We start from the raw sequence: 26,217 nt of genomic DNA, 5'->3' as shown, positions 1-26,217 counted from the left end.
TAGTCTGGCCCCACTGAGAAGGGACCCCCTAACGGGAACTTTAATCTTTCTCCCCCTTTCTACTCTGCCTACCTTGTGTGATCTCCCTTCTCTGGTACAATCAAAAAAGTACGCTCAGGGGTTACTCCTGGTTCTGAGCTCAGAAATTGCTCCTGGTAGACTCGGGGGACCATATGGGATGCTGAGATCCGAATCACCGTTGGTCCTAGGTCAGCCACTTGCAAGGCAAACACCCTACCGCTGTGCGGTAATATCTCTCCCCATGATTCTCCTCAACTCTTACCCAGCCCCTTGTGGTCTGTCCCTTCCCCCTGACCAGGTGCTGTTCGCCATCTCCCACCCCGCCTCTGCGCGTATCCCGTTACTAAGCTTTTCCTGGAAAGCGGTTCCAACTTCCAGCTCCCTCATGTTCCTTATTGGGCTCCTCCTCCGCTGTCCCCAATACCGGCTGTCACGCATCCATCGCTCTGTACCCTGCTGTGGAACACGGAGGCTTCCAGAAGCATTTGTGGAATTAATGACTGCCCTATCTCTGGAGGTGGATGATGCAGGATCTGTAGTAAATGTTGAAAGGAAGAGGGAACCTGGGGTTACAGTGGGAGGTGATGGCAAGGGGAAAGGGTGACTGGAATAGTGTATTGTATTTATTTTTGTGACTGGGGAATTTGCGGTTCTTTATTTGGGGGGGTCACGCTCTGGAATTCGGGGTTGCTCTCTGGAATTCCGCTCTGCAAAGCTCCAGCCCCTTTGAGCTCCCTCCTGACTTTCTGAGCTGGTTGGTGGAGGTGCCAAGTAGCGGTCCAGCCAACTTCCCTCCCCATATGTCCACCAGGGGGCGCAAGACCTTAAAGCCGCTTGTCCAGGGGACTACAATTCCCGGCAGCCCTCGGGGCGCGGAGCGCTTCAGAAACGCACGGTGGGGCGCGGCGCCCGCTGGGACTCGTAGTCCGCGCGGACACGCGCTGCCGGGCGAGGAGCGCGATTCCCCGGTCCGGGGGAAGAAACGCGGGGCTGGGTCCTGGCCGCCCCGCTCGGTCTCCATGGCGACGGTTCCGGGCTTGGAAGTCGCGGCGCCTCCTTCCCGCTGCCTCCTCTGCACCATCTGCTCCACCTTCACACCTGGCCCGCGGCCGCGCTCGCCGCCTCCACGCCCGGGCGGGGCGGCTGCGGCCACAGGGTGGCGCGTGGAGACGGCGGCGGGCTCGGACTCGGGTCCTGGCGCTCCTGAGACCAGGGGTGCAGCCCCCGGCCTCCTCCATGAGATCTAGGGGTCCAGACGCAAGCCCCTGCCTGAGATCGGGGCACCCCAACTGTTCCTCCTGGCTTTTTGCTTTTCTCCCCCCGTGGGCGATTCCTCCCGGGACCGGGCCGAGGAGGGAAAGCCAGGCTTGAGGCGGCGGTGGGCCGTGCAGGCTGCGGGTCACCCCGGCCGGCCCGGCCAGAGCCTCTCATACAAAATTGACCCCCGATGCATCTGCGGCCCGGCCCGGGCGGGAGCTGGGGGCGGACGCGACGTCCGAAGAGAGCTGCTGGGCTGGCCGGGGTGTCACGTCAGGTCTTGGGGTGCAGAGGGCGGAGAGGCAGGGCCCGGCGGGAGGGGACGCAACTTCGGGGAGTTGGAGAACCAGGGAGCGTCGGGGTGCAGATGCCGGGGAGAGGACGAAAGTCGGCGCGAGGACGGACAGACCTCGGGGGGCCCGGGCGTGCCTCGGGGCGGGGACTAATCGAACGGGCGGGGATAGACTCGGGGCGCGGACTAACATTAGAGGCGGGGTCAGAGATCAGGGGGCGGGGACTAGACTTGGGGCGTGGAAAAGAGTTAGGAGCGGGGCCAGAGCTCAGGGGCGGAGACTAACGCTAGGGCGTTTAGGGGACTGACCATAGGGGCGGGGACTAACATAAGGGGCGGGGCCAGAGCTCAGGGGCGGGGACTAGACTTGGGGGCGTGGAAAAGAGTTAGGGCGGGGCTAGCCTTAGCAGAGACTGAATTTAGGAGGCGGGGAATAGGTTCAGGGGCGTGAGCCTAATCCCCTATATCCAGTCCCTTGCTAAATACTAAAGTTCAAGGTAATACCCAAGGGGTGGACACTAAACTTAGGGGAGGGACTCACTTTGGGGGCGTGAGCGAGACTCAAGGGGCGGGGACTGAACTTGGGGGCGTGGACAGGATCCAAGGCAGGGACGGGACTCAGGAGGCGAGGACTAATCTTAGGGGCGTGGTCTATACAAGGGGAGGAGCCTAAACTCAGGGGAGGAGCTAATTGTAGGGCGTGGTCAGCATCCAGGGGCGGCGCTAAACCGAGGGGCGGGGAAAGTGCCGAGAGGTGGGGCCTAAATTCAGAGGCGGGACTGACATTAGGGGCGTGGCTAATATACAGTGTGGAGACCAGATCTAGGGGCGTGGTTAGTATCCAGGGGCGGACCTTCAACCTAGGGGCGTGGCTAGTATTCGGGCGGAGCCTAAGCCTAGGGGCGGGGCCAAGTCCCAGGGACGGGGCCGGGTTTCAGAGACGCGGGCAGGACTCCAGGACTCTGGGGGAGAGAACTCCAACGGGGGAGCCAAAGTCAAAGGGTGCGATGCGATGAGTCCCCGGTGTGGGGCCTGGAGAGAAAGTCTTCACTGTCGGGAATGGACTCGGAGGAGAAGGGAAGCCGGGTGAAGGCGCTGGGGGAGTGAAGAGGCGCCCGGGCGAGCGAAGATGCGACTTCGGGAGGCTGGGACTCGCGAGGGGCCAGAGGGACGCCCAGGGCCGACCCTGGTGGGTGGACACGGGGCTGGCACGGGGAGGGACGGAGCCCGGCACGGGCAAACCAGAGCTCTGCACGGGGAAGTTGGCGGTGGTTTGAATGACTTCTCCAGGCCTTGGGGAGGAGCGTCCAGGGAGTGTCACCAGCGGAGTCGGGGCCGGGAGGCGGCTGGCATGAAAGTCGGGGGCTAGCAGGCGCAGCGCGGACGAAACCCCGGGAAGAGCAAGAACTCGGGGGCCGGAGAGATAGCACGGAGGTAGGGCGTGTGCCTTACATGCAGAAGGACGGTGGTTCGAATCCCAGCATCCCATAGGGTCCCCCCTTTGAGCCTGCCAGGAGCGATTTCTGAGCGTGGGGACAGGAATAACCCCTGAGCATTGCCGGGTGTGACTCAAAAACAAACAAACAAAAATCCTGTGAGCCAGAGTGACAGCACGGTGGGGAGAGTGTTTGCTTTGCACCAGCTGACCCAGGTTTCATCCTTAGCATCCCATGTGTCCCCTGAGCACAGTCAGAAGTAATTCCTGAGCGCACAGCCAGAAGTAAGCCCTGAACATCACTGGGTGTGGGCCCCAAACAAGCAAATAATAATAATTAGAAATAATTGGGCTGGAGAGAGCATGGAGGTAGGGTGTTTGCTTGGCATACAGAAGGATGGTGGTTCAAATCTCGGCATCCCATAGGGTCCCCCGAACCTACCAGGAGCGATTTCTGAGCACAGAGCCAGGAGTAACCCCTGAGCACTGTCCGGTGTGATCGAAGAGAGAGAGAGAGAGAGAGAGAGAGAGAGAGAGAGAGAGAGAGAGAGAGAGAGAGAGAGAGAGAGAGAGAGAGAAAGAGAAAGAAAGAAACAGGAAAGAAAGAGAAAGGGAGAGAGAAAAGAGAAAAGGAGAGAAAGGAGAGAAAAGAGAAAGGAAAGAAGAAAGAAAGAGAGAAGAGAAGAAAGAAGAAAGAAAGAAGAAGAAAGAAAGAAGAAAAGAAAGAAAGAAAGAAGAAAGAAAGAAAGAAAGAAAGAAAGAAAGAAAGAAAGAAAGAAAGAAAGAAAGAAAGAAAGAAAGAAAGAAAGAAAGAAAGAAAGAAAGAAAGAGAAAGAAAGGCTGGCGAGAACGGGCAAAGGGAAGGGATGGAGGGAGGGGAGGAGGAGCGTCGGACACCGTAGGCGTGGCCTCTTCGAGAGGCAGCGGGAGTGGGCGTGGTCACCAAACAGGGCGTGGCTCCACAATAGGCGTGGTCTCTCGAGGCCCCGCCCCGGCGCCGAGTCCAGCGCAGCCCCCGGCCCCGGCAGCCGCACTCGCAGCCTCCTTCCCCCCGAGCGGAGCTGCCGGGCCGGGCCGGGCCGGGGCGGACCCCGGGATCCCGGACACGGCGGCCCGGGCCCGCGGGCGGGGGGATCGGCGGGGGCCGCCGCCATGGAGTTCCGCCAGGAGGAGTTTCGCAAGCTGGCGGGTCGCGCCCTCGGGAGGCTGCACCGGTGAGCGGGGTCGCGGGGTCCCGGGGTCCCGGGGCGCGGAGCTTACTTAGGGCAGGGTCGGGGCTTCTCCCCTCACCGCCCCAGAGCCCCGGAGCGACGGCACGGCTGCCGGGCCGGACCTGTGGGTGGATGCGGGAGGCCCCTCACGTCTGTCCGAGTCCGACGGCGGCTCTGATCTCTGGGGCTCCCCAGTACTCTGAGGCTCCCCATCTTTCTCTGCTGCACCCGTGACAGGCCTCATCCTTTTTTTTTGCTCAGTGACCTGAACCCCGCTCCCCTTTGGGTCTCTGACATCTCCCCCACTTCTAGGTCCTTCCTTGGGGGGGGGAATTTCTGCTCCCCTCCAACCTCCCCATCGGTCTCTATTCCTAAATTCAGATCCTCTGCCACCCTCTTTTCTGCTCCTTAGACGCCCTAATCCCTCTCTCTGGGTCCCTGTTCCCCCCAAACCTCTTCTCGGACCCTGTCCCTATCTCGATGGGGCCTCACATCCCTCTCCTTTGGAGTCTTTGTCCCTGTCTCTGGATGTTGATCCCACCACCCCAAGTGTCTGTCTGTCTCTCTCTCATGTATTCGTTTCCATCTCTCGGAACCGTTAATCTGCAGCTCAAGCGGATTGGATTGGGGTCCTTTGGGTCTTGTCCTTGAGGAGATGGTTAATCCAGCAGGAAGAGGCCAGGTGTTGGGGTATCCTGGGGTTCTGGGGGGTGATAGAGTTATAGGCCCAAAATAAGGTCCCTGGGGACAAGCGACAACTTCCCCGCAGGACACAGGCTCGAGCCCAGAGGGACTTCCTTCCAGCCGGGAGGTGACTCCGATGACCCGGTCCTTGGGACTGGTGTCTCCCGGTCGGTCCTTTGGACACCTCCCTCCAACCTCACCCCCCAACTCTAGCCTTGGCTCCCAGTCAGAGAAATTACTCAGCTGCGGAGAAGCCTAAAAATATCTGGTCCCAGTGCGGGGAGAAGCGGCTGTCTCAGCACTGCACCCTGCGGCCACTCCCTCGGACCCTGGCCCTATCCCACAGCCTGGCCCCCCCAACCTCGAGCCCATGTTCCCCTGGTTCCACTTGCTGCCCATCTCTTCTTCCTGGAGAGAAACCCCAGAGTCCCCCCACTAGAAGGCAGATGGGGCAAGTCGAGGCTTAGAACAGGAGGCTGGGAAATAAAGGGGGGTTCTGGATAACCTCACCCCCTTCTCCTCCCTGTCTCCGGCCCCTCCCACCCTTTCTCGCCTCCTTTCACGAGTGTCTCAAAATATATCGGTGCGAACTCCGGAGAGGGAGGCGCGCTGGTGGTGGGGGCTGGGGGCCCTGCAGGAGGATGGGGGGGTGCTCCCTTGGGTCCTTCCTTCAGCCTCTGCCGCTCAGTTTCCCATCTGCGTGTCTCTGCTGTCCCCTGACTTCTCTGAGCCGCCTCCCACCCACCCCCCTGCACCCCTAGGGAACCTCAGTCATCTCAGTTCAAATGTCACCACCGAGGGGTTGGTGCAGACAAGTCGTGCCTCTGAGCCTGCATCCCAGGGGTCACTTCAAAGGGTACAGACTGGCCCATCTAGGGGTGAAATGCCACCACCCCACTGAATCATGGGCAAAGCTGGGGAAATTGAGGTAGATATTGGTGGAGCTGGAGGAAGTGAGGGACGCTGGTACCCAGGGCCTGAACCCAGACTGTCTATCTGTCCCCCTGGCCTGGCCTGCGCGAAGCCTGCAGAATTTCCTGGATATGAGTGCCATGGGGGTGGCAGTGTCCTCAGATCGGTGACCAGAAGTCATCCTGGGCCAGGTGGCACAAGGATCTGGGGGCCGAGGCTGCAGGATAAGGGAGATCAAAGTTCTTCATTCCTGAGAGCCCATCCTGGGGAATCTGTGACCTTGGACCTGTCATTTCTGCCTTCTGAGCCTCAGTTTCCTTACTTGCACAATGGGAAAATACTAGAGAATAAAAGGACTGAAGGAACAGGGTTGTGGCTGGAGCTCCGAGGGAGCGCCAGAGGGGGCTCCCAAAAACCCTTTGCCTCCTGGTCCCTGGCTTTCTATGCCTCTTTGCCTTGTCCCTTCCCCAAAACCCAGGGAGGGGAGGGCCCTCCATTTCCCCCTCTCCCATCCATCCTTCACCTCTGTAGAACAGGGCCACTATCTACTGTGCACCCCCAGTTTTGGTATCCTGAAGTGACAGTGATGGGGTTCAGAACAGGCCTTCCCCAAGAGGTACTAGTTGGCAGATGGATTATCTGAGGTCAATAAAACCCTGGCAGATTCACAAGGAGCCATCACAATGCCCGTCAGACTGAGAGTAATACACAGAAATAGCACAGTACTTGGGGGCGCCATACCAGAAACACCCTTTGATCTGACAAACTTGTTTGTGCCTCGCCAAAGCAGCACCCCCTCTTCCTCACCCGGTCACCCTCTCTCCTTGAATCTCCTGCTCCACCTCACCCTCATTCTGTTTCTTTTTTCTTTTGCTTTTTTTGGGCCGGTGATGCTCAGGGTGATGCTCCTGGCTCTGCACTCCGGAATCACTCCTGGGGTGTTAGGGAACCCTAATTGGTTGACCTGGAGATCCAACCTGGGTCTGTCGCCCTTCCTGCAGGGTGATCACTCTGGCCCTCTCCTGTCTCATTTCCTTCCTTCCTTCCTTCCTTCCTTCCTTCCTTCCTTCCTTCCTTCCTTCCTTCCTTCCTTCCTTCCTTCCTTCCTTCCCTCCTTCCTCCTTCTTTCCTTCTTCCTTCCTTCCTTCCTTCCTTCCTTCCTTCCTTCCTTCCTTCCTTCCTTCCTTCCTTCCTTCCTTCCTTCCTTTCATCCTTCCTTCCTTTCGTCTGTTTTGGGCCATACCTGGCAGCTCTCAGGGGTTACTCCTGGCTCTGCACTTGGGAACCACTCCAGGCAGACTTGGGGGAGCATATGGATGCCAGGGATTAAACCCAGCTGTATACAAGGCAAACACCTTCCTCACTGTTCTGTGCCCTGGACCCATGTTTCTTTCTTTTTTTTTTTTTTTACACTTGCAAATGATTTTTCATTTCTCATGTGTCTTGATTCAGACTAGACAATCCCCTCCTTATGCTTTTCCTTCCTCCTGGCTCTATAAATTCCCTGAATGTACTCAAAAGGTTTTCTTTTCTTGATATTAATCAGCTAACTTCATTATTTGGCTACCCTGTACAGAAACCAGAGAGATCAGTGACATCTTTCCTCTCTGCCACCCACCACTTTGTGTGTTTTTTTTTTTGTTTTTCTTTTGTTTTGTTTTTTTTGTTTGTTTGTTTGGTTTTGGTTTTCAGGCCATATCTGGTGGTGCTCAGGGGTTACTCCTGGCTATCTGCTCAGAAATAGCTCCTGGGAGGCACAGGGGACCATATGGGACTCGAACCAACCACCTTAGGTCCTGGATTGGCTATTTGCAAGGCAAACACCGCTGTGCTATCTCTCTGGCCCCACATCCACCACTTTGTAACACCTCAAAGTTTCCTTTGTGGTTTCTCATTCTGCTCTTGGACCATTTCACTGATGTGAAATGAGAAACTGAGGCCAAGCCCTGGATGAGCCATTGCGACAAATATTGTGATTCCGGGCTATGGAGCCCACTTTGAACTCCCCATCCCAGCTGGTGTCCATTTGGGTCAAGGTCCCACCTGGGGTGCCATGTTCTGATGGGAAGGGCATTGTACTCTTCTGTGAGAGCTGCCCTCAGCTTTCTGGCTCAATCCCTAGAGTTTCATTCTTCAGAGGTTCTGTGCCCAGCTGCAACTCTGTCCTCCTCACTGCTCATTCCTCCCATCCTCACCTCCTTAAGTTTTAGGTTGGGGGAAGTGGCTGTTTCTCTCTTCTCCCACCCTCCCTGCATCCCTGTCCCCCCCCCCCCCGCCCAACCGTCTGGCTGTTCTTTCCTCCCCCGTCCTGGTCTCCTCGCTTCCATCTGTTCTAGCCCCTTCCTGGGATCCAGCCCGGTGTTCTGGCTGCCTCCCCGCCCGCCTCCGAGAAGGGCCCTTTCTCACAAATCACACTCCAGCCTCGCTTTCCTCACTCCCAGCCTCTGGGCTCTGGGCCACGGCCATCCCCTCTCTGTCCGTCTGTCTGTGTGTGTCTGTCCTCCCTAGGTCAGTCCCCTGCTCTCTTTTTCCCTCCCTGGCTCTCTCTGCCTGTCTGTCTGTCTGTTTCTCCCTCTCTCCACATCGCTCCCTCCTTCTCTGTCTCTGGCCCTCTCCCCATCAGCTTGTGCCTCGCCTCTGTCGCTGCTGCCCCCCATCCCTGTGCTCCCCTCTTTGCGTGCAGCCTTTCTCTGAGTTGCAAATACTCCCCCCAAGTCCCCTAGCTATCTTCCCAGGCTCAACCCCGGATCCAGAACGGGCGGGGCGAGAATCACGCTGGGGCCGCAGCCAATCCCCCCCATCAGGGCCATCTGTCCCTTGCCAGGGACACCCCCACCCCCTCCTTTCTATCCCCTAGTCTGACAGCCTGTCCCCAAGGTTCCCCAGGGACAGCTTGGACTCTTCGGCGGTGAGGTTTCAGGACCCTGGACATTGCCCCAAGACTTCCGGATGTGGACTCAGCTGGGTGTCAGCCCCTTCACCTGAGTCTGGAAGCTGGAAAAGGGGGGCCGGGGGGGGGCAGGGGAGGCGGGGTCGGTATATATAGCAGACGTGTCTGCGAAGCATCTGTTCTTTTGACACCTTTTGCTGAGGCATCTCCTTAGCGCCTTTGCTTCCTCAAATAGACTTGTATCTGTGGAGGGGGAGCTAGAGATGGGGGGTTGGGGGACGGAGGTTGGGATCCCAGCGGGGAGCCTGGGGTCTCAGAGATAAGAGGGCAGGGGGAGAAGCGAACCTGAATCTGAAGAACCCTAAGCAGGGGCTTAGGGTTGTTGATGGGAGAAAGGAGGGGTTCATATGCTTAGATCCTGTGGGGAGGAGGAGTTCTGCATCTTAAAATACTGCATCTGGGGCCTGGAATGATAGCAGTGCTGGGGGGAGGGGGAGGGCTTTGCCTTGCACGCTGTCAACCTGGGTTCGATCCCCAACATACCATATGGTCACCCCCGAGCGTGCCAGGAGTGATTTCTGAGCGCAGAGCCAAGAGTAACCCCTGAGCACCGCCGGATGTAGCCCCAAAACAAAACAAAAAAATAAGTAAAAGAATCCAGCGTCTTTTCCTTTTCCTTTTGGTTTTTGGGCCACACCCGGCTGTGCTCAGGGCTTACTCCAGGCTCTTTGCTTCAGGATCGCACCTGGCAGGCTTGGAGGACCATATGGCCGTGCCGTTGTGTGCAAGGCCAACACGTCCCCCGCTGTACTATCTCCCCAGCCCCCAAACCAGGGCCTTTCGGACCAACAGAAGCTCACTATTAACCAGCTCTATTTTGAGCCCCTCCTTGCCAAAACCTTCGACTCCTGCATTGGGGCAGTGGATTGTGTGTTGATTTTTGGGGTGTTTTTTGGGGGGTGCACAACCGGCGATGCTCAGAGGTTCCTCCTGGCTCTGCGCTCAGAAAACGCTCCTGGCAGGCTCGGGGGGACCACATGGGATGCCGGGGATCGAACTCGGGCCGGCCGCCTGCAAGGCAAAGGCCCCTGGGTTGTGTGCGGGCCAGTTGCTGCGTTTCTGAGTCCTGGGCTCCCCTGCCCGCAGCCTTCTGGAGAAGCGGCAGGAGGGCGCGGAGACGCTGGAGCTGAGCGCCGAGGGGCGCCCGGTGACCGCGCAGCCCCGGGACCCGCCGGTGGTGGACTGTACGTGCTTCGGGCTGCCGCGCCGCTACATCATCGCCATCATGAGCGGCCTGGGCTTCTGCATCAGCTTCGGCATCCGCTGCAACCTGGGCGTGGCCATCGTCTCCATGGTCAACAACAGCACCACCCACCGCGGGGGCCACGTCGTGGTGCAGGTAGCCCGGGGCCGGGAGGTTCGGGCCACGCCCCTCAGCCCATTGGCCCGCCCCTCAGGCCTGGCCACAGCCAATAGGTGCCGTCCGTTCTAACCCCGCCCCTGATCTATGACCACACCCACCAGACAACTTTAGCCCCGCCTCTAATTTGACCATACCCAATAGGCACCGCCCATTCTAGCCCCGCCCCTCGGGCCTGACCACAACCAATAGGAACCGTCCATTCTAACCCCGCCCCTAACCTCTGACTATGTTAACAGACACCGCCCCTTATAGCCCCGCCCTTAATCTGACCATGCCCAATAAGCACCGCCCATTTCTATCCCCGCCCCTCAAACCCGGCCACATCAATAGGCGCTGTCCATTCTAACTCCGCCCTTAATCTCTGACCACACTCAGTAGGTAACGCCCACCCTAGCTCCGCCCACCAGAGAAGACCACACCCAATAAGCGATGTCCATTTTAGCCCCGCCCCAGACCTGACACCAACCAATAGGCACCGTCCATTCTAGCCCCATCCCCAGACCTGAGCACACTCAATAGACACCGCCCCTTATAGCCCCGCCCTTTATCTGACCATACCCAGTAGGCGCCATCCATTCTAGCCCCGCCCTCACCCGGCCACACCCAATAGGCGCTGCCCATTCTAGCCCCGCCCCTAAAATCTGACCATACTCAATAGACAAAGCACATTGTAGCCCCGCCCACCAGACAAGACCACACCCACTAGGCGACGCCCCTTCTAGCCCCACCCCAAGTTGATTGAAGCCCCGCCCCCTTCGAGTCCAGGTATCAGGCTGCAAAATGGAGCGGGGGTGGGGGGGATAGGGTGGGGTGGGGGATCAGAGTCATACACTGCAAGGAGGGCACTTGCTTTGCAAAATGGCCGACCCGGGTTCCATCTCCAGCACTGTTTAGGCCCTCAACCTTTTTAAACAGGGGGCCAGTTCACTGTCCCTCAGACCATTGGAGGGTCTGACTATAGTAAAAACAAAACTTAGGAACGAATTCTTATGCACACTGCATATATCTTATTTTGCAATGAAGAAACAAAACAGATACAAATACAATATGTGGCCCGCGGGCCATAGTTTGAGGACCACTGCTTAGGGTCCTCCGAGCACCAGCAAGAGTGATTCCTGAGGACAGAGCCAGGAGTCAACCCTATGCATTGTAGCCTCTGACTGGGTCTTCACTACCAATATAAAGTCATTATAAACCAGCTTTATTTTGCACCTCCTACCAACTTTCATTCTTGTTTCAGGCCTGTTCGCAGTGTCACATGTGCTTCAGCCCAGTGCATGACACAGGTTTTGCTTTGAATCGTGATCCTGGGTCTCCTGGAACTAAATCTTGATCCCTCCACAATGAGAGTTGTGAGAGTCCCAGCCAATTTTAGGATTTCTTCCTTTTTGTTGCAGTGTAGACCAAGCCAGCTGCAGAAAAACATTCTCGATTTCTGACTTAGGCGGCCCCTTGCTTCCTTTCAGCCAGGTCCACATCTTTAGCTACTTAAAAACCGAACAAACTTGGGGGTTTGGGATGTGGTAGAGTGAAGACACTTGCTCTACATGAGTCTGACCCAGGTTTGATCCCAAGGATCCCATAGGGTTCCCTGAGCCTATCAGGAGTGATCCCTGAATGCAGAGCCAGGAGAAACCCCTGAGCACAGCTGGGTGGGCCCCCAAACAAAAGACTTTGGGGGGGCCTGGAGAGATAGGGCCCAAGGTGCTTGCCCCACCCAAGCACCATATATGGTTCCCTAAGTACCATAGTATGTGGTCCAAAAGCTAGAAAGAAAAAATTTGAGGTTTTTCTCTTTTTTTTTTTTTTTTTTTTGAGAGAGTGATACATGTGAAGGCTACTCCAGACTCAGTCCTCAGGGCTTGCCCCTTGTGCTCCAGGAAATCGAATCTGGCCTCCTCCAGATATGCTCCTATCTTTGAGGCTTCTTGCCCACCCTTTTCTGGTTACTTTTTGGTCCTAGACTAGATTGCCTTATCCAGATCTCCGGCAACACTTAATTCATAATTCTGGTAAAAGTATAGATCCACAGACATTCAGTGATGGGACACTGAGTTTGGGGGCCAGGTAGAGTGAAGCTCCTAGAAAAGCAAAAGTTCTTTTGTTTGTTTTTGGTTTTTGGGTCACACCCGGCAGTGCTCAGGGTTTACTCCTGGCTGTCTGCTCAGAAATAGCTCCTGGCAGGCACGGGGGACCATATGGGACACCAGGATTCGAACCAACCACCTTTGGTTCTGGATCGGCTGCTTGCAAGGCAAACGCCGCTGTGCTATCTCTCCGGGCCCAGCAAAAGTTCTTTTGTTTGTTTGTTTTTGGGTCATACCTGGCAGTGCTCAGGGGTTATCCCTGGTTCTATGCTCAGAAATCGCCCCCTGCAGGCTTGGGGAACCATATGGGACACCGAGATTTTAACCACCGTCCTTTTGCATGCAAGGCAAATGCCTTACCTCCATGCTATCCCTCCGGACCCTAGAAAAGCAAAAGTTCTTGATGCTAGGATAGGGCCCCAAAGTTGGAAGGGATGTTTTGAAGTCTGGTATTTGTTTTTTTGGGTTACACCTGGCACTACTGGAGGATCTGTGCTCAGAAATCACTCCTGGGGGTTGTCGGAGATCAAACTCGGTTATGCCAAGGCAAAGCAAGCACCCTTTCCGCTGTACTGTAGCTCCAGCCCCAGGGTGGCTTGAACTCAGATTGGCCGAGAGACCAATATGTGTATGTGGTTGCTGACTGGTGTAGGGACAAGAGCCATTGCTTTGACCTACCTTTTGACCCACAGAAAGCTCAATTCAACTGGGACCCAGAGACTGTTGGCCTCATACACGGCTCCTTTTTCTGGGGCTACATTGTCACCCAGATACCCGGAGGATTTATCTGCCAAAAATTTGCAGCCAACAGGTATGTGATACGGGGGTCTAGAGCAAGACAGAAAGGCCAATGTGAGGCATGACCTGGCATTGGGGGAGCTCGCTCTAGCAAGATGGGAGGAACATAGGTCTGGGGGCCTGCGGGTCTTGGAGGAGGCTTGTGGGGGGAGGAAATTTCGAGCTGAGGAATCGTTGGTGTGGCCAAGATTTGGGTTAGGGGGACTCTTTCCTGTGACACTCTACCCATCCATCAGGGTGTTCGGCTTTGCCATTGTGGCGACGTCCACTTTAAACATGCTCATCCCTTCGGCTGCTCGCGTCCATTATGGCTGCGTCATCTTCGTGAGGATTCTGCAGGGATTGGTAGAGGTAAAGCCCCGCCCACAAAGACTCCGCCCACGCAAGACCACGCCCACTCTAGACCATGCTCACCAGAGACCACCTATTCGAGGCCACGCCCATAGAGCTCATCTGCTCAAGGCCACGCCCGCTCAGGCCACACCAGAACATCCCTCAAGGCCATGCCCATTCAAGACCACACCCACCCAGGCCACTCACTCAAGGCCACGCCCACTAGAGCTCATCTGCTCAAGGCCACGCCCGCTAAGGCCACACCAGAACATCCCTCAAGGCCACGCCCACTAGAGCTCAGCTGTCAAGGCCACGCCCATTCCAGGCCACTCACTCAAGGCCACGCCCACTAGAGATCATCTGTTCAAGGCCACGCCCGCTCAGGCCACACCAGAACACCCTTCCAGGCCACGCCCACAAAACGCTCGTCACGTGACCACACCCATCACAAGCCACGCCCGTCAAGTGGCCACACCCCTTCTTGACCTGGGACTTTTTTTCCCCAGGGGGTCACGTACCCCGCTTGCCACGGCATCTGGAGCAAGTGGGCCCCGCCCTTGGAGCGGAGTCGCCTGGCCACGACGGCCTTCTGCGGTGAGAGGAGCCGCCGGGGTCCCGGCCTGGGCGGATCTGCGGGAGGGAGAAGGGGTTCCTGCTGCCACTTCGGGGTGCAGGGGAGGCCTGGGCGGGGCGGCAACTGGGTCCGATCTCTCGGAGGTGAGTGAAGACATCGTCCCCCACCCCCTTAGGTTCCTACGCCGGGGCGGTGGTCGCGATGCCTCTCGCGGGGGTACTGGTGCAGTACTCGGGATGGAGCTCCGTGTTCTACGTCTACGGTGAGGGGTCCCGGGCCCTGGCCGATCTGGTGGCGCTGGGGCGGAGCGAGCCCAGTGGTCACGTCGCTTCCTTCCTCCCGACCCCCCCACAACCCCACCCCAGGCAGCTTCGGGATCTTCTGGTACCTGTTCTGGCTGCTCGTCTCCTACGAGTCCCCCGCGGTGCACCCCAGCATTTCGGAAGAGGAGCGCAAGTACATCGAGGACGCCATCGGAGAGAGCGCCAAACTCATGAACCCCGTCACGGTCAATCTCTGGGGGTCAGGGGGGGCTCGGTGGGCAGCTTATCCAGGCAGCAAAGAGGGCGCTGATGGGGGCCAGGAAGGCGGGCCTAGGGCCACAGAGGCGGGGCTAAAGCAGGGAGCAGAGTCGGGCCAGAGGTAGCCGAGTCTCCAAGCTCTGATTGGATCGGTTGAAGCCAGCAGAGTCGGGTCGGAGATGGGTTTACCTTGCCCGTGCTAACCTAGGATGGACCATGGTTCGATCCCCTGGCATCCCATAGGGTCCCCCAAGCCAGGAGCAATTTCTGAGCACATAGCCAGGAGTAACCCCTGAGCGGCACTGGGTGTGGCCCCAAAACAAAAACAAACAAAAGAAGGTGGGTTTAAGTGAAGACCTTGGTGAGTGAAGACTAGAACCCGAGACTTTTGGAACTGCATATGGGTTCCTGAGGCCTTCTGGGGGTCTGGACACCTGCGAACCCATTTGTCCAGTTGGGTCCCCTACGTATGTCCTCAAGTGTCTCTGTGGGGGTAGAATTCCAGGATACCCCAAAATGGGGCCATTGCCATCCCTGGATACTTCATTTTACTGAGATTTGAAACGGGTTTTATTTGGGGGACACACACTGGGATGTGTCCAGGCTGACTCCAGGCTCTGAGCTCAAGAGACCACTCCTGGTGGGACTGGGTGGGGAGACCCTATAGGGTGCTGGGACCTAATCTAGGTTGGGCACATCAAGACAAGTAGGCCCACCAGCTCCTGGTAACAAAACAGGTTCTGGTGGGACCCCAAAAGGGACACGGAGAGCGTCCAGCTTGCAGCTTGGCTCCCTGTCTTAGCGGCCCCTCCTGTCGCCCCTGCAGAAGTTTAACACCCCCTGGAGGCGCTTCTTCACCTCCATGCCCGTCTACGCCATCATCGTGGCCAACTTCTGCCGAAGCTGGACTTTCTACCTGCTGCTCATCTCGCAGCCCGCCTACTTCGAAGAAGTGTTTGGGTTCGAGATCAGCAAGGTGTGGAGTGTGTGTGGGGTGTATGGGGGGTGTGAGTGGGGGACGGAGAGACCAGCGGGGAGGCCCGGGAGGAAACAGTGGGATCTGAGCCTCCAGGACTGGAAACTTGAGGGCCAGGGGGAGAGGAGCCTTCAGCGCACCAATGGGGGGGTCATGCCTGGCGCTGCCCTCACCTCCTGCCCCTTCTGCCCCGTGGCGCAGGTGGGCCTGGTCTCAGCCTTGCCGCACTTGGTGATGACCATTATCGTGCCCATCGGCGGGCAGATCGCCGACTTCCTGAGGAGCCGCCACATCATGTCCACCACCAACGTGCGCAAGCTGATGAACTGCGGGGGTGAGTGGGGAGGGCGTGGTCACCAGAGGGCGTGGTCAAGTGGGCACCAGGAGGGCGGGGCCTGTTCATAAAGGCCAATGGAGGTTGGATTGGAATTATATGGGGCGTGGTCACATGCGAGTGGGCGGGGCCTGTATATGGTGGTTTCTGGAGGTTGGGTTAAAATTCCATGGGGGCATGGCCACTAGGGGGCGTGTCTGAGTGACCTAAGCAGGGCGGGGCCTGACCATGAAGGCCAATGGAGATTGGACTGGAGGTTTATGGGGGCGTGGCCACCTCAGAATGGGCGAGGCCTGCCCATGGTAGTCACTGGAGGTTGGATTACAATTCCACGGTGGCGTGGCCACTAGAGACGTGTCCAATGGGGTCAGGAGGGCGGGGCCTGCCCGTGTAGGCCAATGAAGGTTGGAGTCGAACTCTGTGGGGGCGGGACCACGAGGGGGCGGGTCCCAGTGGGCCAGGAGGGCGGGGCCCGCAGTGGCAGACTCTGGGGGTTGCATTTGAGCTCCGAGGTCTAGGGACCCAGAGTTTGGGGGGCGCATTGTCCACTTAGCGAGGCCAGAGGGAGGGGTAACGCTGCTAAAGTGGAGAGTGGAGGAGACCTTGTACCACAGGGTATGGCTTAGTCGTGGGGTGAGGGTTCAGAGGGCCCCTGATTGGGGGGTGCTAGAGCCTATGAGCATAGGCGAGGGAGGAGTGGAGAGCTTAGCTTTCCAGAAGGCATGCACAGGCCAAATAGTGGGGGGGTCGCAGGGGCGAGGGTTGGAGAGGTGGTGAGAACTCCTAACCCTCAGGGCCCCTCACCCTGACCCCTGTGTTCTCTACAGGCTTCGGCATGGAGGCCACGCTGCTGCTGGTGGTCGGCTACTCGCACTCCAAAGGCGTGGCCATCTCTTTCCTGGTTCTCGCTGTGGGCTTCAGCGGCTTCGCCATCTCTGGTGAGACCCTTCAATCGGCACCTTGGGGGACATCTGTCTGCTGCAGGGAGGTGGTGGGGGGCGCAAGAAGGGGCAGAGGGGATTTGCTGACTCAGGAAGTGGGGAGTCCCTTGCCTTAAAAGAGATCACAGGAGGCAGGAGCGAGAGCACAGCGAGGAGGGCACTTGCCTTGGATGCTGCTGACCGGAGTTCGATCCCCGGCATCCCATATGTCCCTCTGGCGCTGCCAGGAGTGATTCCTGAGTGCAGAGCCAGGAGTAACCCCAGGTGTGGCCTACCCTCAAAGAAAAGAGCAGCCTGGAGAGGGGAAAAGGGTGTTGAGACTGGGGTGCTCCCAGCGGGAGTGGGCTCAGGGAGAGCCAGGTGGAACGACTCTGCACCCCTTGCCCAGGATTCAACGTGAACCATCTGGACATCGCCCCGCGCTATGCCAGCATTCTTATGGGCATCTCCAATGGCGTGGGCACCTTGTCAGGCATGGTGTGCCCCATCATCGTGGGCGCCATGACGAAGCACAAGGTATGCACCCCTCCCGCCTGCTCCCTGGCCCCCCAGACGGGTGCCTCCCCTCTCCTCCTTTGTGGCTCTACTCTTGGGAGTGGGGGTGTCTCTCCCTTTCCTGCCCCCACCCAGCTTGACGTCCTCTCCCCCCTGACCCCCCCTACAGACTCGGGAGGAGTGGCAGTACGTGTTCCTCATCGCCTCCCTGGTGCACTACGGGGGTGTCATCTTCTATGGGGTCTTCGCTTCCGGGGAGAAGCAGCCTTGGGCAGAGCCCGAGGAGATGAGTGAAGAGAAATGTGGCTTCGTGGGCCATGACCAGCTGGCTGGCAGCGACGAGAGTGACATGGAGGACGAGGCAGAGCCCCCCGGAGCGCCCCCCGCCCTGCCCCCGTCCTACGGGGCCACACACAGCACTCTGCAGCCCCCCAGACCCCCACCTCCTGTCCGGGACTACTGACCATGTGCCTCAGCCCAGTGGAGGGTCCCGGGGCCTCTTGTCCACGCGTCTTGGCCGGGGCAAGGGTCAGGGACAGCCAGTCCCAGCTGTCCTGGGTCAAGGCCAGATGCGCCCACCCCACCCCAAATGCAGTCAGATCTCCCCTCCCAGCTTCCTCTCAGGGGTGGTGTAACTGTGGGTTGGCAGTTCCAAGGACACCCACAGTCCCCTCCAGACCTCCTTCTCCTGCCTCACTTCCGTTGTCCTGCCTCAGTGGTTTCAATCTCGCCTTCCGGGGCTGTCTTTGAACGGACAGTTCAACCCCTTTTACTCTTGTGATCTTGGGCACCCCTTTCCTTCAACCCCAGGGACGCTCCACTAGGGGCATACCCCTGAGAATACTCCCAACACGACCAAGTCCCTCCTCTCCTTTCAGACAAATTTCAAAGTCTTCTTCTAGAAGTTTCCACGCCCCTTCCCACCACCCACTACCCACCTTTCTAGGGATTGGTTTTCACCAGCGTTTCTGAGGGGAAACGGCGGTTTCAGGTCCATCCCCCCCAATCTCCCCCACCAGCATATTCTGCTGTGACACCAAATTTCTCCCAACCCCTTCTTTGCTCAGAACATGGTTGGGGGCTCTGCCTCTCCCCCCCCCCCCCATGCACTTTGGCTGAGTTTTCAGGTCGAAATAGAGGCCTGATCCAGGCCTTCAACTTGACGTGAAGCCACCGCCATTGAACGTCCCCCTGGTGGTTTCCAGCAGCTCCTCCCTTGCCCCCCAGTTCCTCGCACTTTATTCTCCTGGGTGGTTTGCAATCACCCTCGCGTCCCTCAGGGACTAAATGACTAAAAAAGAAAAAAATCTTATCTATCTACCTATCTAGGATCCTTTCCCTCTCAAGATGCCCCTCTTTTGGCTTAGAATTTTGAGCCCACACAAACAAGTCACGGGATCCCCCAAAGGGAATGAATGGGGCTGGGGAGAGGGGGGAGGGTTCCCCGGGGCAGGGCTGTGTCGGTGTCGGTGTCTGTGACTGTAAACCCTGCCCTGCGCCACTCCCAATAAAATGCTGTGGTGTTGGAACTCAGCTGTGAGCTGGCCTGGCTTGTCCTCGCTCAGAGCCCTGGCCCCAGCCCTGAGATCCGGGGTCCTAGGCCCCCAGTCCTTTGCTCCCCAGGACTAGAGAGTGGAAAGGGGTGTTGAGATCCCCCTGGCCCCAGCCCTGAGATCCAGGGTCCTAGGCCCCCAATCCCTTGCTGTCCTAGGACCAGAGAGGGGAAAGGGGTGTTGAGACCCCATCAGCACTAGATCGGGGAGCTCATCAATACTTGGACCAGGGACAGTGGGATCAATTGATTTATTGGGCCTCTGGCCTTAACCGTCACAGCAAAAGCATCTGTGGGCTGACCCCTCTCTTCTGAGGGCGCCACTACCTAGCAAAGCGCGCCAGGAAGGGACCTTGGGTCCTTCCTCCTCCGTCTGGGTCCGATCGGGCGGGGGTCACACGAAGTTGTTGGGCAGCGTGGCGGGGGACAGCGGTTCCAGACGCTGGGGGCGGCCCCCGCGAGGTGGCGGGGGCAGTTTCGGGGGCAGAGGGGGCGTGCAGGGCGGCTGCTTGGTGGCTATGTGCGACGGGACCCAGGCGTCCGGCGTGTAAAAGTAGAGGTCGTAGGGGTCCTTCGGGGCGTCCAGGTGCATAACTGGGGAGCAAAGGGGGGACGGGACAGAGGGTTTGTTCCCCTCCGTCTGCGAAGCCACTGGGCAGGGGGAGGGAGAGAGGGTTGGGGGACCCCTGCCCTTGAGCTGGGATTTCTCGAGAGAGCATTTGGGGCGGGGGGGGGGGAATCTCAGTGGGGTTGGAGCCCCGGCACCCCATAGGGTTGCTTTCTCACCCGGAGCCCACCGGGCTTTGATCCCTGAGTACCGCTGGGTGGGGCCCCAACAAGAAGAAGGGGCAGAAGGGCAGAGAGGGCGGGGCGGGGCCAGGGAAATGAAGGGCGTGGTTGTGGGCGGGGCTTATATCAGGGTCCTGGGGTGGGATTGGTCCGATACGGAGCGTGGCTAATGAAGGGCGTGGCCTGAGATGAGGTCGGACCGCCATGGGGCGGGGCTTAATTCAAGAACGGGTCTTGAGACGGGGTGGCCCTGCATGGAGGCGTGGCTGATGCAGGGGCGGGGCCTGAGACGGGTGGTTGGCCCGATTGGATGTTGAGGAAGGGACGTGGCCTGAGGCTGAAAAGGAAGTGTGGCCCGGGCCTGATGGGCGGGAGTCTGAAGAGAAAGGGGCCAGTCGAGGGGCGTGGTCAGCGTGAGAGCGTGGTCGCAGCATGGGCGGGGCATGGATCTGGGGCATGGCCCAAGCCTGGTCTGCAGGGGCGGGAGCAGATGTGTGGGCGGAGCCCGAGACGGGGCTGGCCAATGAGGGCACGTGCCCGAGGCGGGGCTTGTATAGGGCGTGGCTACAAATGGGCGTGGTCAGGCAGGGCGGGGAATCTGAGTCATGGCCACGACCCTTGGGTATGGCGCGGGGCCGGGTTCCAAATTCGGGTCTGCAGCAGGTGTGTGGGCGGGGCCCGAGACGGGGCGTATCTACATGAGGGTGTGGTTAGTAACGGGCGTGGTCTACATGGGGGCGTGCCCTCGGTGTGGGCGTGGCCGGGGCCCAAGGCCTGCTCTGCTGGGGCTCCGAATCTCCGGGGCTCCTTCCCGTCCCCGCGGCCCCCTCACCCACGGCCGGGCGGGCTCACCAGGCTCGTCGTCGCTGGGCAGGCGGTGGTGCGCGAAGGGCCGGTGCCGCGACGCCCGGCGGTAGAGGCACCAGAGCAGCAGCAGGATGCCGATCAGCAGCCCGGTGCCCGCGAGGAACAGGCAGAGCGCTCCGCCCGCCGCGCCCCGGGGGCGCCCCACCAGCGCCACCCCTGCAAGGAAGGGGGGCAGAGCCGGAGAATGCATCCCAAACGCGCCCCGAGCCTCCCCTCTCCCCCGGCCCGGGGCGCGGCCCCTCACCTGTCTCCTTCACGCGCTCCACCACGATGATGGTGTTGACTCGCTCGCCTCGGTTGCGGCGCTGGGGGACCTTTGGGGTGGCTGGGGCCGGTAGATTGGGGGTCCCGGAAGGCAGGACCGAGGGCGGAGGGGCATCGGGGCCCTTAGGGCTGAAGCTGATGGGGGAGGCGGGCCCGGTTGTCCCAGGGGCGTCGGCGTTGGGGGTCCCGGATGCGTTGAGGACTGTGGCTTCCTCTTGCAGGGGTGCAGGTGTTTCTGGGTGTCCACTGGTTGCGACCTCAGGGTGGGACGCCAGGGGGGTTTCTGTGGCATTCTGGGAGTGGGATGTGGGGCCTTCCGTTTTGGGGGGTTCAGGGGGATTGGGCTTCTGGGTCACGAGGAGCTCTGGGAGAGGTGTTTCGGAAGGGTTGGGAGGAAGAGTTTGGGGGGATTCAGGGCTTGGGGACTCAGTGACGTCTGGGTCCTGCATTTCTGGGGGTTCGGAGTGATGGGTTTGGATAGGGCCAGGACTTGGGGTGTTAGGGACTTCGACCTCTGAGATTCCCGTGGAGTTAAATTTGGGGGCCTCTGGAGATCGTGGATGTGGGGCTTGGGTAAGGCTAGGTTTTGAGATGTCAACTGTGCTATTAGATTGGGAGGTCTCAGGGGCTTCTGTATGTGGAATCTCAAGCAGGGTAGATTTAGGGGCCCCAGAAAGGTCTGAATAGTTCATTTCAGAGGGGTTCATTTGGGGTATTTCTGGGGAATCGGATATTGAATCGTTGAGGGAGTTCAGACTGGGGGCTTCGGGAGACTCGGGGTGTAGGGTTTCCGGGAGGGCAGGATCTGGGCTCCCCATGAATTCAGGAGGGGACGGTTCTGGAGAAGGGACATGAGGGGTCTTGGAGGGCTCAGAATAAGGGGTTCCAGAGAATTCTGGGATGAGGTTCTGAGGCCCGCCAGGGGTCGTAGGGCTGGCCTCAGAGCCTGACCAGGCCAGGAGGAAGATGGGGAGGAAGAGGACTGCCCTAAAGGCCTTCATGGTTCTGGGAGACATCTGTAGAGAAGCGAGAAGTAAAGGGTTAAACCTGGAAGTGCCACCCCCACCCTGGGGACCCTGCCAGGAACCCAGGAAGGGGGAACGGGCACCCAGGCAATTCCCTGAGGGTGGCTGTGGTAGCTAAGGGAGACTGGCGAGGAGCCTCTCGGGAGTCAGTAAATTTCCGTTTCTCCCACGGGGTCCCAGAAAAACTGGTCAGAAATGACCTCTTCAAGCCCCCAGATCTTCTCACTTTAACATGGGCATGGGCGGTGCCCCTGGGACACTGGGCAGCCCTTGTTTACCCAGGAGGAGGCACAGAAGGAGAGAGGTGAGGATGGGCCTGACCCCTGTGGCGGGAAAGCTATTGGGGGTTCACACTTGGGAGTCCCACAGGGAGAGGGTGCTTTGGGTTTAAATTCCTGGTTCTTTTGAGAGGAGACACTTGGAGACTCAGAGGCCTAGCTTTTATTGGGGGGGGGCACACCCAGCGGTGTTCAGAGCTGACTTCTGGCTCTGCACTCAGGAATCACTCCTGGTGGTGCTCGGGAAACCATATGGGAGATATTTCTGGACTCTCAAATCACCAACAAGGGGTTCAACATCCCCCAACATTGCTCTAAGCCCAGACCTAGATGTTTGAGAGAGCCAATTTGGGGGGGGAATATAAAGATGGGGATCTTGACCCTGTGGACCCCCAAATTAGGAGAGGAATGGGCACTCTGAGTTTGGTCCTTCAGAGATGGGGTGTTGGGGTCTGAATGCTTCAGTCTGGAATGGAGTCGAAACCCAGGGTCAGGGAGAGGTTGCGGGGCCTGGGGAGTTCTGGAAGGAATAGGGTCATTTAGGGTTCTGGGGTCTCTTACCTGCTCCAGAGAATCCAAAATAACAACAGGTGAGCAGAGATGGGGTGAATGTGGCAGAAAAGCTCAGGGCAGGTGGCAGGAGCAGGGGTCCCCAGGGCGAAGGTGACGCACCTGACCCCCTCCCTTGGGTCCTGATGCCTAGCGACCTGCCTGAGCTCTTAAAGGGGAAGCGATGGAGTTAGGCTTGTGGTTCCATCTTCCCTGTGAATCTCAGGGCCCTTCTCCAAATCTAGATTTAGACCCCTGGTAGCTTCATACTTCAGATCCTCATAGTTAGGCTCCCAGCCCCATCCTCTCAGATCCAGAAAGTTGGGTCCTGGGAACTTCCTCCCCTGGGGTTTTGGGGTCCCCTTAGCCCCTTCTTTCAAGAATCCAGAAAGAACCTTGGATGTAGCCCTTCCCTTCCTAGACTCTGGAGACCTGGCTCTTCTCTCTTTTTTGTTTTTTTTTTGGGGGGAACCAGGAGTCTGGATCCCATGTCTTGTGAACCAGAGACCCCTAATAATAACCTGCCTCCCATCATGACCTCTGTACCCAGCCAAGTGCAGGGCAGCCCCTTAAGGACCAGTATAGGAGGACTGAGCCTGTTGTTTTGAGGTCACACCTGTTGGTGCTCAGGGACCATGCTTGATGGACTCAGGGGTGCCAGGGAATGAACCCAGGTCAGCCAATAAGCGAGGCCAAGTGCCCTCCCTGCTGCACAATCATTTTGACCCAAGGGGGACTAAGTTTTATCTTAGCAATACCCCCAAACTCCTGCAGAAAAACTCGAGGAGCACACTCTTCTGTTTTTCTCTCTGAAGGTCTCAGACTTTTGGGATCCTGCTTCCGTAGCCCCCGCTTTGCCTTCTTTTCTGGTTCCCCCCATCTCTTCCCTTCACTCTGTCCTTCCTGTTGGCCCTTCACCTCTTCTGTGTCCCCCTTTCTCTCCACCACTCCCTCCTTTGTGGCTTCAAGGAATGCACCTGACTTGGCCTTCTTGATCCACCTTTGGCTCTATTTTCATCCCTAACACAACCCCTGTGTCTGATGCTCCATCCCTCTGTCTCTTCCCCTCCCCCTCTTTTACCCTCAGGTCCCAGCTCTTGGTCCCAATTAGTTGGTGGCCACCAGGGCAGTGGCAACCCACCCTCTCCCATTCCTCATGACCACTGGCAGTTCCTAATGACTCTGGGGTGGGGGAGCTGACCCTGATGCTCCCAGCCCCCCTGGTCTGCGTCTGTGCCTGCTGTGGGGGCTTCGGAGGCAATAATAAACGGGGTGCCAGCCCTGCTGGCCAAGCCCACTGTGAGGTAGGGGGGTCCGGGCAGAGGGTGACGGTGGTCTGGGGCTTGGGCCCTGGGTGTGAGCCTCAGAAGGCCTGTCTTGTTTGCAGGTGATGGAGAACCCCCCTCCAGGTGATCCGGAGCCCCAGGGTGCTGCTGCTTCTGCTCAGGGAGGCCCAGGGTTTTGGGAGTCGCCCTGTGCCCTTTGGGGTCTTCAGGTAGGTGCCAGGAGAGGCGGCAAGAGGCCAGCAGAAATGGCAGGAGGCTGGGAGAGGGGGGCAGAGCCAGAGGGAGGCTGGGGACCCTCCAGAGGGAGGGTGAGGAATCGGCAAGAACCAACCAAGGGGCCCATTTGGAGCCTAAAGGAGCCCAGTTCTAGCCTCGAGCCACAGTGAAGGGGCTCTAGGTGGGCGCGCAGGAGGGAGGGCCCTGCTGGGCGCCCGACACATTTTTTCCGGGGGCTGGTGAATGAACAGGAGTTGGGGAGGCAGAAGCCCACAGCTGGGCCTGGTGCTGGCGGAGGACGCGGCTGGCCGCCCTCCAGCGCCGCCACTGGCTGAGTCGTAGCTCTACAAGTTTCGGGTGCCGCGCCCCAATGAAGCCCTGCCTGCCTGCCTGCGTGCCGGGGCCGAGGCGGGGTGCCGGGGTTCAACCCGGGATCTCGAGTGCGAGGGAAGCGCTCTACAGATGAGCCACAGGCCAAGCCCTTCCTTCCCTTCTGGGAAATACCAGGACGGACGCTTTGGCCGCTCTCTCGCCCACTCTCTGCACCCGTCTTCAGTCCCTGTAATCTCCCAGCAAATCTGCTCTTGGGGTGTCTGATAGGGGGTGGGTTTTATTTTATTTTTGTTTTGTTTTGTTTTTGGGTCACAACTGGCAGCGCTCAGGAGTTACTCCTGGCTCTGCACTCAGAAATCACTCCTGTCTCCTTTGACCCTTCCTCTCGCTCTAAAGCTCTTCTCTCCCTGATCACTCCCCCAGGCCCCGCACTTTTGGGGTCTCCCTCAGATCTCAGTTTTCACGGATCCCGCTGGGTTTGCTTTCATCCCTTCTGCGCCTCTCTGGGGAAGAGAGGGCTGAACGTGAGAAACTTAAAGGCCTTATTACCAGGCACCTCAAGTTCAGCTGTAAAGGAGGATTAAAACAGATGTTCCCTAAAACCAGCAAGTTGCAAAGCGCTTTTTGCCGGGAGAGCCTCGCGACAGCCTCTAGCAATTTTTTTTTGGGGGGGGGGGCTCTAAAAGCACCTTTGACAGGTTAGGGGCGGGAGAAGACCAGACGTTAGGAGGGAATGCAAGGTAGAAAGAGAGACCCCGGGCCAAAGGTGAAAGCAGAGGCCCTTTGGCAACTTGCACCTTCCCGGACCCAGGACTCCGAGAGGCGCCCCGGAGCGGCTCCGCGGACAGCGCTCCGATTGGTCCCTCCCAAATTTGCATTTCCGGAGGCGGATCGCGCCCTGATTGGCCGTTAGGCTGCGGGGGCGGGTCCTCTTGCTCTTCGAGGCGGGAAGGAGAAGACGTCTTTGACAACGGGACTGTCAGGAGCAACCATCAAACCCCAAACGTCAGGGCGGCCCCGCGCGGGCAGAGGATAATCGGGGCCGAAACCTGCCGTTTCCACGCCTGGACTCCCCCACGCTCCCGAGAAACGGCATCGAAACGAAACGCTCGGGGCATTCTCCGGTCCCCCACTCCCGCGCTCCTCCGCTATCCCGGCCAAGGGGTGCGGCTGGGCGGGCCTCCCCAGGAACCGATTTCTTACGCCACTCCGGGGTGAGGCTCTGGCTGCCCAGATCTCACTGGGAGGAAATCTCCGACTCCCTGCTGTCTGGCTGCAACCTCTGAGCTCCCCAAGAGCTAGGACCTCGAGATCTGTGACTTTTTTTTTTTAACTACGCTCAGAAATCGCTCCTGGCAGGCTCGGGGGACCATATGGGGTGCCGGGATTCGAACCACCATCCTTCTGCATGCAAAGGCAGACGCCTTACCTCTATACTATCGCTCCTGCCCGACTTTTTAATTTTTATTTCTTGGAGGGGGAACTTGGACTCAGGGATCACTCCTGGTGAGCCCCAGGGGGCACATGTGGTGGGAGGGATGGGCTGTGTGCAAGGCGAGCGCTTCCCTGCTGCACTTTCTCCAAGCTAGCACTGCCCTAAGAAGCTGGGACTCCCTCCCTTGCTCAAAGCTCCCTCTGGAAGTGCCTCGTGGGGGAGTGTGGTCTGCAAGGTGTCTACATATGCAAAAATCCATCCTAGAGAGACACTTAGGGCTTTTCTATTTATCTTTATATAAGAAACACCAAAATTAAAAGGCAAACAACCAAAAACAAGAAATACCCCTCCCCCCAGGGGAGAAAGTGCTCATCCTCAGCAGGGCATGGGAAGCGGTTTCCACAACTTTATCTCCGATGGCCTGGCGGTGTCGGCTGGA

General features: G+C 58.5%; 2 protein-coding genes across 3 annotated transcripts; one reads left to right on the top strand and one right to left on the bottom strand.

Annotated features, from left to right (window-relative positions):
• Nucleotides 1-4,043: 4,043 nt before the first annotated feature.
• On the top strand, nt 4,044-18,713 carry SLC17A7 (solute carrier family 17 member 7). 2 transcript variants are annotated; one of them, XR_007502223.1, is made up of 13 exons: nt 4,044-4,219; nt 9,849-10,101; nt 12,905-13,023; nt 13,247-13,361; nt 13,850-13,937; nt 14,093-14,179; nt 14,283-14,425; nt 15,265-15,414; nt 15,616-15,748; nt 16,576-16,686; nt 17,078-17,205; nt 17,354-17,733; nt 17,764-18,713. XR_007502223.1 is itself a non-coding variant. In XM_049786187.1 (12 exons), the coding sequence occupies exons 1-12, from the start codon at nt 4,158-4,160 to the stop codon at nt 17,645-17,647; spliced, it is 1,683 nt and encodes a 560-aa protein (XP_049642144.1). In that variant the 5' UTR covers nt 4,044-4,157; the 3' UTR covers nt 17,648-18,713. The 2 variants fall into 2 exon arrangements, 1 of the variants encoding a protein (XP_049642144.1); XM_049786187.1 differs by having other exon boundaries at nt 17,354-18,713.
• A 409-nt stretch (nt 18,714-19,122) lies between these two features.
• On the bottom strand, nt 19,123-21,657 carry GFY (golgi associated olfactory signaling regulator). The gene is made up of 3 exons (XM_049786192.1): nt 20,637-21,657; nt 20,378-20,548; nt 19,123-19,330 (listed from the first exon to the last, which is right to left on the bottom strand). The coding sequence occupies exons 1-3, from the start codon at nt 21,655-21,657 to the stop codon at nt 19,131-19,133; spliced, it is 1,392 nt and encodes a 463-aa protein (XP_049642149.1). The 3' UTR covers nt 19,123-19,130.
• Between the last annotated feature and the right edge of the window lie 4,560 nt (nt 21,658-26,217).

The sequence above is a fragment of the Suncus etruscus genome, chromosome 14 (assembly GCF_024139225.1).
Source record: "Suncus etruscus isolate mSunEtr1 chromosome 14, mSunEtr1.pri.cur, whole genome shotgun sequence".
In the NCBI taxonomy this organism is placed as follows: Eukaryota; Metazoa; Chordata; class Mammalia; order Eulipotyphla; family Soricidae; genus Suncus; species Suncus etruscus.
Note: the sequence above shows the minus strand (reverse complement) of the source record. Positions and strands in the feature narration are given on the sequence as shown.

Bases quoted from the DNA above. Each gene is read 5' to 3' on its own strand.
- SLC17A7 (XM_049786187.1), top strand. From the start codon at position 4,158: ATGGAGTTCCGCCAGGAGGAGTTTCGCAAGCTGGCGGGTCGCGCCCTC. The intron at 14,426-15,264 runs GTCAATCTCTGG...TCGCCCCTGCAG, and splicing joins AACTCATGAACCCCGTCACG to AAGTTTAACACCCCCTGGAG. The intron at 17,206-17,353 runs GTATGCACCCCT...CCCCCCCTACAG, and splicing joins GCGCCATGACGAAGCACAAG to ACTCGGGAGGAGTGGCAGTA.
- GFY (XM_049786192.1), bottom strand. From the start codon at position 21,657: ATGAAGGCCTTTAGGGCAGTCCTCTTCCTCCCCATCTTCCTCCTGGCC. The intron at 20,549-20,636 runs GTGAGGGGCCGC...CCTTCCTTGCAG, and splicing joins GGAGCGCGTGAAGGAGACAG to GGGTGGCGCTGGTGGGGCGC. The intron at 19,331-20,377 runs GTGAGCCCGCCC...TTTGCTCCCCAG, and splicing joins GCCCAGCGACGACGAGCCTG to TTATGCACCTGGACGCCCCG.